The sequence below is a fragment of the Suricata suricatta genome, chromosome 4 (assembly GCF_006229205.1).
Source record: "Suricata suricatta isolate VVHF042 chromosome 4, meerkat_22Aug2017_6uvM2_HiC, whole genome shotgun sequence".
Classification (NCBI taxonomy): Eukaryota; Metazoa; Chordata; class Mammalia; order Carnivora; family Herpestidae; genus Suricata; species Suricata suricatta.
The window spans coordinates 90,370,154-90,382,311 of record NC_043703.1 but is presented as its reverse complement, the minus strand read 5'-3'; the positions used below and the strand labels follow the sequence as shown (position 1 = coordinate 90,382,311).

Here is a 12,158-nt window from a genome sequence, read left to right as displayed (position 1 = left end):
GGGAATGCATTGACACGCGACGTGAGTTTTCAGACCCCTACCAACTTTGTGTTTGTGTACAGTTTAGTCCCTAAAGATGTTTATGGCCAGTTTCCTGGGATTCTCTTCCCCAAGCCAGTGTCAACTAGGAAGTAATTACACATCGTAATTAGCACCCTTTTCCTGGCAGCAGCAACAGCCAAGTGTCACCTTTTGGGAACTTCTCAAGACCTTCCTAAGGATTTGTTCTCCTCTGACAAACAGGTTGAGGTTTGGAGGAGTGACCACTTGCAGTGCTTCCTGGCCTGCCCTCTAGTATCGGTGGGTAACTCTGGTGGCACCAGCACACGAAGGCCTTTCTTGTAGGGATGACCACATTGTGTAGCTGAAGTGTCCCAGGATCCTGCCTCCTGTCCACCGTGCTGTCGGTAGAAAGGACAATGTGCTGAGCCCTGTACAGATGCCACAGGGAGGCCCAGACAGCCCAGGAGCACCGTGCCCTGCGCTGTGGAAATCAGCAGCTAAGAAGGGTGTTCCTAAGAAGCCTGTGGTCTGGTTGTGGATAAGATTAATAGACCTGAAGCAGAAAACAAATCGTAAACCTCAGTGTAATGATTAGAAAAGATACATAAGCTAGAGAACTCTTCTGTCTCTTGCTTTCCCCTCTCCTACCCACCCACAAACACCCCCCGCACCCACATACAAATGCAGTCTACTGTTTAAATAATTTTTGCCGTATCTCCTCCACATTTGTATGATTAAGCATGTTTCTGTGAATTAGAAAGTTTAGATTCCTTTCTCAGCCCTCCCTCTTCTCACACCCTCCCCCTTTTCAGTTTGACTTAAAGCCATAAAATACTTCTGCCTGCCTGCCTTTCCTTCTGTTTGTATGAATTAAGTCGACAGGATAAATATTCACATTCCCAGCTACAGGCTGCAACAATGTTTGCCTGTTCTGCCCAGTGAGTCGAGAGAGAAAAAGGGGGCCTGACATCACCCTATACTGTACATTCCCGGCATAGATCATTTATTCAAGTCCCTGAAAAAATACAGATGTTTTACCAGCTGAAATAAAATCCTGTGTAAACACTGAGCTTGGAAAAATGTGGCTCTGACTTAGCCATGGGGGTTGGGGCAATGCAGAGAGAAGGTGAGGCAAAATGGCAGACACAGAAATTGTATACTTGGCTGAATGTGATAAGGCAAGAGTTCTCCCAAAGTCCGCATGCTGCAAAAGAAGAATAGGATTTGTGTTTAAGAAAATACAGTTGCAAACGTGGAGAGATGTGTTGATCTTCAAAGTCCGGGATGGTTAATGATTATGATGTCTTCAGCTCATTTCTGTCTGACCTCTGAAATGAACATCTCTTTTCTCTTTGGAGTTGTCCTTTCCCACAGCCTGCCTAACCTGGTCCTGTTATTGCTGGATCTTGCTGTTTCTGGAGCTCAGCTGCTGTTGATTTTATAAGGGGGAAAATTGTCTGGAAGCTATGCTTGGTGAAGAGGAAAACCCATCTCAGTGTTGCATTCCCAAACAGCCATCGATCATCTTGATCTTGTCTAGCACAAGTCACTATTTTAGTCTAGCAGCATAAACCAGACATACTTTACTGGTGCAGTGCAAGTTTTTTCAGGGATCTGCCTCATGATTTTTTTTAGGCCTGTGGCACTTACTCAAAGATCATTACGTTTGCTCCTGTGGAGTCACTTTTAAGATTCAAAGCTGCCCAGAGGGACCCAGTGCCTCACACAGATGCTTGGGGGCTCCCCTGAGCCTCTCTGTGTTTGAGGGGCGGGGGTCGGCAAGGAGTAACTGCTTCCGGGTCCTCCAGACTCCTCTTCCAGTTTCATTGGGGCTTGCATCTCAAGGGCAAGGACGCTCGCCCCTGTGCTGCGAGTAGCTTCCTGGCCTCCCTCCTGGGGGCATCTCCCGGCAGTCCCTTTGCCTAAGATAGTCCCCGGGGTGCCCTCTGCCTTTCTGACGGGGTTACCACCATCTTGAGTCGGCAGAGCTTCCTCCTGCTTCTTTTACGAACAACACCTCTCCCTCCACTACAGTCTTTTTTTCCCCTAAGGGCCTGCAGAAGCTAGAAGTGACCCACTGGCCTGCTTTGTCCCAGGGTGGGCATTAGTAGAGTTCCTTTTCACTCTCAAAAGAATTCTTGGAGGTGCCTGGGTGGCTCAGCCAGTTAAGCCTCCATCTTGGGCTCAGGTCATGATCTCATGTTCATGGGTTCGAGCTCCATGTCCGGCTCTGTGCTGACAGCTCAGAGCCTGGAGCCTGCTTCAGATTCTGTGTCTCCCTCTCTGTCTGCCCCTCTCCCTCTCATGCTCTGTCTATCAAAAAAAAAATAAGTAAACATTTAAAAAAGAAAAAGAATTCTTGCTTTGAAGGTAAATTGCCCTGACTAGAGCACAGTCATCAAGTGGATATTCCTAACCAGACTCGTGAGGTCGCCTTCCCTCATTCTCAGACCTGCCATGGGGTATTCCCCAGTGAGACCCAGTGTGAGGATGGCTCTCCGTCACCGACTGCCCAAGTTAAGAGGCTCTTTTCCGACCCACACCTTCACGAAGCTCCACCACCAAGCTGCCAAGTACTGCTTCTTCAGCTTCCAGCCTGTCTCTCAAGTGTATCCTTTCTTCTCCATTCCACTCCTTTCCCCATCCAGACTAGGGCTCTCACTAAATCAGATCCTAGCAGCGCCAGGCAGATAAGTGAGGGAAGGGAGACAAGGATAAAACACACAGTCTAATCCTTTGTTTTTAAACTTTTGAAAGAGGTTTGGGTTCAGTAAATATTGTATTTTCCTCTTGATTCTTTTTAAAAAAATTTTTTTTAATGTTTTATTTATTTTTGATACAGAGAGAGACAGAACCTGAGAGGGGAAGGGGCAGAGAGAGAAGGAGACACAGAACCAGAAGCAGGCTCCAGGCTCTGAGCTAACTGCCAGCACAGAGCCCGACGCGGGGCTCGAACCCATGAATGTGAGATCTGACCTGAGCCGAAGCCGGAGGCTTAACCGACTGAGCCACCCAGGCGCCCCTCCTCTTGATTCTTTAAAAGTTAAAAAAAAGTACATAAGCAGTGACAAATGACACTGACACTCTACCTTAGGCCCACGAATAATAGGCAGTAGTGAGCATGATGGTGAACTGGACCCCCACAAGTGATTGTTGCTTCCCACGTCTTCTGATTTTTCAGTAGAAGTTGGAAATCAGGATGATTCTGATGTGAAATCTTAGTTCGTAAATGGCGGGTTAGAACTACCGCGCAAGTCACAGGAAACATCTGCAGCCGCTTTGAGCCCCATCGCCACCCTGGGCTCTCCGCGTCTGGTGCTGACCCTCACCACCTCCAGCCTAGACTAGACCAAGAGTCATGTTGGTCGTCCTGCCCCTTCCAGTTCCAGCCTCCACACTGCCCTGGCCTTTCCTTCCCGAATGACAGATCTAATTATGTGAGCACTGCCTCTAAAGAGAGGCCTCTGCCCCTGCAGAGCGGAGGACGGTCCCTTGCCGGTGCATTCAAGATCATGCTCATTCTGACCTGACTCCTCTTTCCAGCCGTGTCTTCTCCCACCCGCACCCCTGCCGGCTGAGCTCTCACCACACACAACTCCTTGCTGTTCCTGAGCAGTCCCAATAATTTCTTTCCATTCATATGTTTTTTAAAAACAATTACAGATTTCCAGAAAAACTGGGCAGGTAGGACAGAGAGCTCCCATATATTCCTTTCCTCTCCAGTTTTCTCCTGTTATTAATATCTTAACATCGGAGTGCTATGTATGTTACCATTAATAACACATTATTATTAACCAAAGTCCATAATTCACATTAAAGTTCATTCTTTTTGTTGGCAATACTGATATTTTAATACCCTTTCGATTTTTTTTTAAATGTTTATTTTTGAGAGAGAGAGAGTGTGTATGAGCAGGGGAGCAGCAGATAGAGAGACGGAGACACACAATCCAAAGCAGGCTCCAGGTTTCAAGCTGTCAGCGCAGTGGCCAACACAAGGCTCACTCTCAGAAAACACAAGACCATGACCATGAGCTGAAGTCCATGTTTAACCTGACTGAGCCACCCAGGTGCCCCTCAAATTTTTTTATAGTTCGGTTTCCTCTGCTTGCATGGTCTTCCCCAGATTCTGACAAGCTTTGCTTTAAGGCTGAATAGGAATATCATTTCTTTTGCAAAGCCTTCTCTGACTATTTTTGGCATGGGGGCTGGGAAGGGAGGGGACGAGCAGGAAAACGGAGAGAACTAACATTTTTATCAGGTGCCTAATGTGTATCAAGTGGTATATATTCCTTTCAATATTTCTACAGATACTGTTATACAGTGTTCAGCTGGGGAAGCAGAGCTTGGATCAGTTGCCCAAAGCCCCACAGCTAGTAACTGGGTTGACACCCGTGTCCCTAGCTCCAGAGCCTGTCCTCCTCCCATAGGGCTGTGTTTCCCCCCACTGGTCTGGCCTCCCTGCTCTCCCGACTACAGTGAGGGGTGCAGTGTTGTTCAGCTCTGCTTACACATGTCTGCAATAGCATGTGTCCTAAAGGCAGAGTCCATGTAGGAAGAGGCAGCATATATCCATGTCCCTTCAGCAAATGCTTGTTCAGTCCCTGCTCTGCGCCAGACTTGGTGGAGGGTGAGGCCAAGCTAAGAGGATGCTTCGTGCAGGTTATAAAATCACCACCAGGCAGTCAGGGAAGCTATGGACTTTCTGCTTAGCTGTGACTAGAATGTAAACTGTGGGAAGAAGGCATTCATTTGTTCAGTGCTGCAGCTCCTAGGACAGTGCCTGCTAGTAATTCTTGCTTAAATATTTGTGGACAGAATATTTGAATCCTCTGACAAGTTTGGGCCACCTAAAGTGACACTACACTTCTTAGACTGTTCATGAGCATTCAGTGGGTCGGTCACACGGCTTCGCTTGCTCTGTGTATTTCAGTGCAGCCCTATATTATAGGCTGTTTGCAAATCATCCCAGGCCTGGGCCAGACTGTTCTCCTGGCCCGGAAGTTCTCCCGGAGCAGAACTTTCGGAGAAGGAGGAGGGAGGGGGAGTTGCCTTGCCCCCACTGAATTTTCAGAGCCGACAGAAAAATGACCCTACCTGGGAGCTGCCTGGTGCTCCTGGACCTGACCTTGGACTGTAGCTCCAGAGGCCCAGTCTCGCCTCTGGACTTCACACCAAACGATGGCCTCATTTTTCTTGAACCAATTAAAACAAACCCTCTAAATGTCATGTGAAGGTAGCCGTGTGTTCAAATACAGTCATTAATTTTCTTAAAGAAAAAAAATGATCTCAAATACAGTAACTTGTTTTCAGACATTTGTTTACAGAACGTTTCTCCCCTCCTCCCTCTCCCTGACTTCTCCCTCTCCTTTGCTCAGTTTTCCCTTCACTTCTGTGACCCTGTCTTTCACTTCTATGGCCCTGTCTCTCCTACATGCTTCTTTCCACCGCGGTTCTTTTAAGTGTAGTTGTCCCTTGTAAATAGATTGCTCTCCGTTCCTGGTGAATAAGCAGGATCACAATTGTTGTCTGGGTTGTGCCCGAAGTGACAGAATTGATGGGCCTGGAGGCTGATTTTCATAAACCAGAGCTATGAAGCGTTTCAAAAACAGCCTTGTTTTTGCCAAGTAAGGTGAGCAAATATAGGACTAAGTTTAAACATCCATCAAGAGTTATTTTTGAGGTGATCGCTTCTAAATGAGAGGCATTCGAAACTCTCCCAGCTTTCTTTACAAGTAAATTCCACAGTCGTGTATTTTGCTGGTGTCTGCTGATTAATTACGATCCTGTGACACCCTGAAAACCCCTGGTGGTTGGTTGTGTGCAGCTGTGGCGAGAAGTAGAGCAAGGCCCTGCAAGTTTGCCAGCTCTTTCAGGATAGTGCGGATTCAGGCAGAGGGAGGTGGTTTTTCCTCTGGCAGTCACCACACAAGAACAGAAACCCCAGCCAGACCCATTTCTCCAGACTTCTCGACGGGCGGTTTGGGTTCCTGCGGGGGTGTGGTGAAGCAGTGATACTTGATCTGTTGCCTCTGAAATAACAGATCCATTATTAGAGGAAGCATTTTCAAGTCTCCACATCGGGACTTGTGTGCCTTCTCCTATACAATTACTTGTGTTTAGGCCAAAAAAAAAAACCAAACACAGTAGTTACATATAATAAAGGAATCACAATTTATTGTGATTCTTTAATCAAAGGTGCTCTGCATGTGTCTGTTGTTGGTTAATTGCAGACGTCTGACCCAGGAAAACTGCCAGTTCATTCCCATTTAGGAGTCTGATGATTCTGGATCTCTTTTATCTCAGCCTCGTGCTTTTTCTCATTATTCCCTTCCGTGTTTAACTTTAACTTAACGCTCCTTGTTGGCAGGCGAGAAAGGGAAGAAAAAGTTGAAACTTGTTGCTTTAGGAAGTCATCTGTAGCTCTGGTGAAGCATGCGATAGGGAAAGAAAACAAACTAATCATTAAAATAGACTTTCAAAGTTCTCAGTGTGTTTATCCATCCGTGCTTGCGTTGCTCTGCCCACCTCCCCCATTCGATTTCCATAAGGGGACTAAAGGATTTCTCTGGCATGCATCATTCTCCTTGGCACTGGCTCAGGTCAGAGGATCTCTCCCTCTCTCTCTCTCTCTCTCTCTCTCTCTCTCTCTCTCCCCCCTCTCTCTCCCTCTCTCTCTCTCTCTGCTGCAGGTTTGTAGTCCTCATAGAGAGTTGTTGATGTCATCACTGAGTATGAATCCACAACATGTTTACATGAGCTGCACAGACACACGCGCGCGCACACACACGGTCATGGGTCGGCTGGATCTGTGGCCTTCATTCTAAATAGAGGCCACCCAGAGATACAGCAGGATTTGTCTTTCTCTGCTCAGTTCTAATATATAATGTCCCGTAAGAGTGAGATAAGGATGCGTCTGCACTGATTCCTCCCTTCCTGACATCTCCATGGAGAACTGCTAAAAATAAAATCTAGATGTTTACAAACATGACTACCCATGCTCGCAAAGGCAGGCATCCTGTTCTGATAAATACAGTACACAAGCCAGTTTCGACTGTGAGACAGTGGATCTTCCCTCTTCGGTGAGACTTTGACTTTGAAAAGGCACCTTTTTTTCATGTGAGACCGTTAACATGGAGCACGTCCTTTGCCTTTTTTTGCCAAAATCATTTTACAGGTTTTCTGTAGCTGGTAACCTCTTGGACCAAATAACCGGTCCCAAGTAGTCCCCTCTGCTTGGAATTGTGCAAGGGAGCCCAGAGCACAGGTTGGTGTTGAGGCCCCAGGTGTCTTACCAGTTGCTGTACCCTCCTGCACCAGAGCTGTGTCCTGCAGGTGTCTGTTTTCTTTGAGGGGAATATTTTGAGGAAACCTAACAGGGAGGAACTGAGCATTTAGGAAAAATACATTTTCACAGCAGGATATTGCTTTTTCTCTTTTCTGGTTTAGGTTTTTCATCTGTTACAAGCCTTCTCAGACTCCAAATGCAGACCGAATACATACTTTCAGCAGGAGCTGGCTGATGTTGCTCTTTGTACCCAAGCCAAACTCTGGCTGGCCGAGAGGTATGTTAAACCCCCACATGTGCGAGAGTTATCAGGGGTTAGGAACACATCGGAGAATTGCTGTTTCTAGTTGTGGGAGTTTTAAAAGTCATTGGCATGCGTTTTATAAACTTATTGGAGTATTTATCTTTTTAGAACTTTGGGTTGTGGTAAAGAAAGAAAAATATTTTCCTGACAATTTTTCTGAAACTGCCATATGTCTGGGGGGCATGTAATATGGCTTTTTATCTGTCCACCAATCAGCTGTTTCAGTTCATACCTGCCATGTGCCCAACCCTGTGTCAGACATCATGGCAACGAAAGACAGTAACAGACTCAATCATGTGGTACAAACTCTTAGGCACCGTGGCAATTCATTAAAGACTGGGGAAGACTTGAATAGGCACAGAGAGACCAATAGGGTGTGAATAAGAAAAAGATGTGGAAGTTGACCGTTGTAAGGCATGTAGTAGAATAGCTTGAAACCTGAAGAATCAAGGCAAATGAGTGGGGATATATTTCTTTTTTTTCACCCTAGCCATTATTCGTTTATTGTAGAACCTAGAACGTTTACCATGCAGAAGGTGGAACAAAAAGAATTTCTATTTAATATGCAGGGAGTCCTCTCTATAACTCTGTGTTCAAATCTGTGTCTGCAAGACTCTGATGTTGGTAGGACAGTGTGACTGCAAGGGCCCCCAGAGTGTCCTCTGTAAACTCCAATGGGTCCAGCAGAGGCCTGCACACTGCCCATTCCATGCTAGAGTGTCTTGCATTTGGTGAGGAATCAGTGTATTGGTTGTCTAGTATAGAAACCTTTTTTGTTTTTCAAAAACGTACTTCTGTTCACTTTTGTTGGGCCCCCCACCTCTCAAAGGCAGGAAGCAGGCAGTACGAGGCCTGAATGTCAGTGTAATCCGACAATGTCTTGTTGAACACAGGCTACACTATGGCCTTGTGTTAAGAGATAGAACGGATGCAGATATAGACCTAGCTCTGACTTCAAGGAACTCACATCCAGGAGGTGAGAAAGGTAATAATTTGTATATCATAGGACAAGGGTAGTAAGAAATGTATGTAGTAAGCACAGGAGTAGCCCAGAGGAGGGACGGGGAAGGGCCTTCAAGAGATGAGTAGAATTTCACCAAGTGGCCAGGGCAGGGAGGGCGTTCTGGGCTCGGATAATGTCAGAATCAAAAACATGACAGTGTGAAACAGCATGGCGAGTATGGAGAACTAAAGAGGTACCTCTTCTGGAACCTAGTAGAAGGTACATGATACTGCAGAAATAACGTGGAGGCCACTCAGCGAGAGCTCCTAAAGGAAACCTTTAGGTGAAAGGGAGCTGCGGAAGAATTTCTCAGTGTGTGGGTATGTGAGTCTCCATGTCATCTAAGAACCTCTAGCTTTGGACAGGGATATTGATGGGGAAATTCTCTCATATCTGAAATGCCAATAAAGTGATGTTTTACTCTTGTTTTTAGACCAGTTTTTGTTTTCTCTCTTTAATGTAGAGAGTGGAAGTTGATTGACCATAAACTGCCTCTCAGAGCCTAGTGTCATGTGCTTTCCATGTGGCTTTTAGGTAACTCCCCTAAGCTGCCTTTTTTGGGAAAATGGGGAGTTAGGATCACATTTGTGTTCTCATCTGTGTATCGGTTAACAGGCCAGGGCCTCCTGGCTGTTGTTTCTGGGGACCAGGAAGTCAGGGCTCCCCAGGACGCATCCTGTTGAAATCTCTGCTTCCAGCCAGGAATGCCCCAAGAGAGAACCCTGAATCTCCTGTGCTTCAAGTGCTATAAAAGAGTTTCTGCCCCCTTAGCTTGCCCCCCCTTCATGAGCCTCATGAAAATTCATCATCGGCCAGCTTCCTGAGCCCATGCCTTCCTGTTGGTGGGAAGGAGGAGATGGTGTAACAGGCCGGGGTCTGGATGGACCTTCGTGCTGTGCAGTCAGCGCCTGCAGGTGGGTGGCCACGCTGCCGTCAGCCTCCTCTTCAGCCATAGAGGACCTCCTGCCTCTTGTAACTTTCCCTCCGGTCCCTATTGCAGTTTTCTATTTAGGTTTTTCGGCATCATCACCTCCCCCCGCCACACACACACACTTTCTCTGATTTTTCTCCATGACTTTCCAGCCCTAGAAAACAAAGGCATGAATCACTGCGGTTCACTGCATGTCCACCTTCCTTGCCGCGAGTCCAGGAAAGCTGCTGTTATGTTTCCAGTACAGTCAACTCTTTATTATCCAAGTGCGAACTTCATGCTTTGTGGGTGGTCTGTAGGTGGTTCCCAACACCAGGCTTCCTCTTGCTCCCAACACACTTTTACCATATTAATCAGGACATGTCTAGAGCCTGAAATAAAGTTTGGGAGGAAAGGGCACTGCCAGAGCACATGCCACTCCAAAGCTGTGGGTCAGTTTTTTTGTATTATCCACATCAATGACGTGATAACCGTGAGGTTCCCGAAAGGAAAGTGTAGAATTGAATATAAGGGCTGAAGCTTCAGCCTGTCCCGTGAGACACGCCTGCCTTGTCCCTGAGGTCCTTTGAGAGTGTTGCCTTGGGAAGGTGTATGTCTAATATCCCCGTGCTCACCTGAGCCCATTCTGGGTCTTAATGAGTCCTTCTCGAAGCCCACCCCTGTGTTCACATTATCACCTGCCTTTCCCATGAAAGACACTGCAATGTGGAGTATTCCCAGCTCTACTGCTGAAGAGGCTCTTTGTGCCCTTAGCAATTTACATATGAAAGAGGAATAAATGTTCCTTTGTGTCTACTAAGGATTTTCTGTATCTTTTGAGTATAAGCAATGAAACAATGTTATTGAAAAAAAAAAGTTAAATTTTAGCACCGATACCTTTTTTCTCCTACAATTTATTTGATTATTGACCTGAGTTCATTCAGTCCCATAAGTACATAAACATTAGTGAGGGTGTCATTTATTTGTCCTTTTATTTCCAAAGAAGGTTTAAAAAGAAAAAGGTCTTTGGAGCGATTGGATAACCAATTCGTTTTTTTAAATTTTGACCCTGAAATTGAGGGCACATAAAATAAAGACCTTTGTCATATATTTATGTTTTGACTTTGCAAGATTAATTGGGATTTATATGAGTGGGTAAGCAACAGCCATGGAGTTGTTGGGGAATTTTTGGTGATGAACGGCCAGCTGGCAACATGGCCCGAGGAGAGGTCTGGGGTTCTGCTCTTACAGTCCGCTTTTCATTCCAAGATGTCAAAGCCTTTATGGAAATCAGCTCGTTAATCCTTCAGGTTCCTTCCTTCCCCTTTTTCCTCCATTCCTCCTCCTTAGTCCAGGTCAGTGTCTCTCGTGGTGAGAAGGCAGTTTACCGGCTACTGATGGAAAATGAAGCCAACCCAGGCCAGAAGCGGGCTGTGCCTTGGGGTCCATGGTGGGCATCGGCAGTCCCTTCATGTGGCCCCGTCTGCTGCCCTTGCTAATGACAGATTCTAGCTCTGCTGCCCCAACTGGATCGGAGGCCCTGCCTAAATAGGAAGGACTTTTTGAAAGCCCTGTCAAATTAGGACTAAGATATGAAAAGACTTACTATATTGATTGAGAGTTAAAATTATTTGGGACTTAAAATTTTTCAGAAATTAATTTGGTTATAAAAGGAAGAAGTGTGTATGTGTGTGTGTGTGTGTGTGTGTGTGTGTGTGTTTTCCTTTAGATAAATGTGCTGAACTGAATGAATCATCAGACTAACCACTGCAGTGGATGATGGAATGACCAGGAAGAAAAATGTGTCCTCCTAAATTTTTTCACCTTGATTTTCTTGGTTGTCAGTGTAGCGTATGCTTATCGCAGAAAAGGGGGCAAATGTGAAATTTGAAAAAGAAGACACTGTAAGCCTGCTTTTACCCACATCCAGGTAGAATCCACTATTATTATTTATGTATATACATACTTCATTTTTTCTCCTGTGCCCTTTTTTTTTTTAACATACTCGAGGTTTTGCTCAAAAAATTAAAAATAGCATTACCAATTCCGCTTCTGGGTATATACCCAGAAGGATTGAAAGCAGAGTCTTGAAGAGATATTTGTACATTCGTGCAGTAGCTGCATTATGCACAATAGCTGAAAGGTAGGAGTAACGTAAGTGTCCGTTGATGGATGAATGCTGTTATGATTGCGCTTACATGAAACACCTAGAATTGTTACACTCATGGAGACACAGTAGAGTGGTGGTCGCCAGGGATGGGGGAGGGGCACGGAGGAGACAGCGTTTAATGGGTGTAGAGTTGTCATTTCACAAGATGGAAAGAGTTCTGGAGTTTGTAACTCATGGTATTGGTGTTTATTAAGTACCCAGATTGGCTGGTGGTGAGTTTTTACTTTAGGCAGTAGTTCTTAATGCTGATGGCTGCATATTAGAATCATCTGGAGAGGTTTTAAAGCCTGATACCAGGTTCTCCCTCCAAAATTTCTGATTTTTTTTTTTTTTTTTTGGTTGAGGGTGTGACCCAAGAACTGGTCGTTTTAAAACTCTCCAGGAGAAACTAAGATGCGGTCAGATTGAGAGCTACTGATGTGTTCTTGCGGGCTCCTGTGTCTCCCACATCCTTGAGAAAGAAGATGAAGGATGAGCATCGAG

The 12,158-nt window shown here is 45.8% G+C and overlaps 1 protein-coding gene across 5 annotated transcripts in view; it reads left to right on the top strand.

Annotated features, from left to right (window-relative positions):
- THADA (THADA armadillo repeat containing) overlaps positions 1 to 12,158 on the top strand; it is a 316,857-nt gene that overhangs the window by 214,096 nt on the left and 90,603 nt on the right. For all 5 annotated transcript variants that reach the window (XM_029937259.1, XM_029937256.1, XM_029937258.1 and 2 more), the window contains one exon: positions 7,450 to 7,565. In XM_029937259.1, the coding sequence (XP_029793119.1) occupies positions 7,450 to 7,565 (116 nt within the window). The remainder of the gene's footprint in view (positions 1 to 7,449; positions 7,566 to 12,158) is intronic.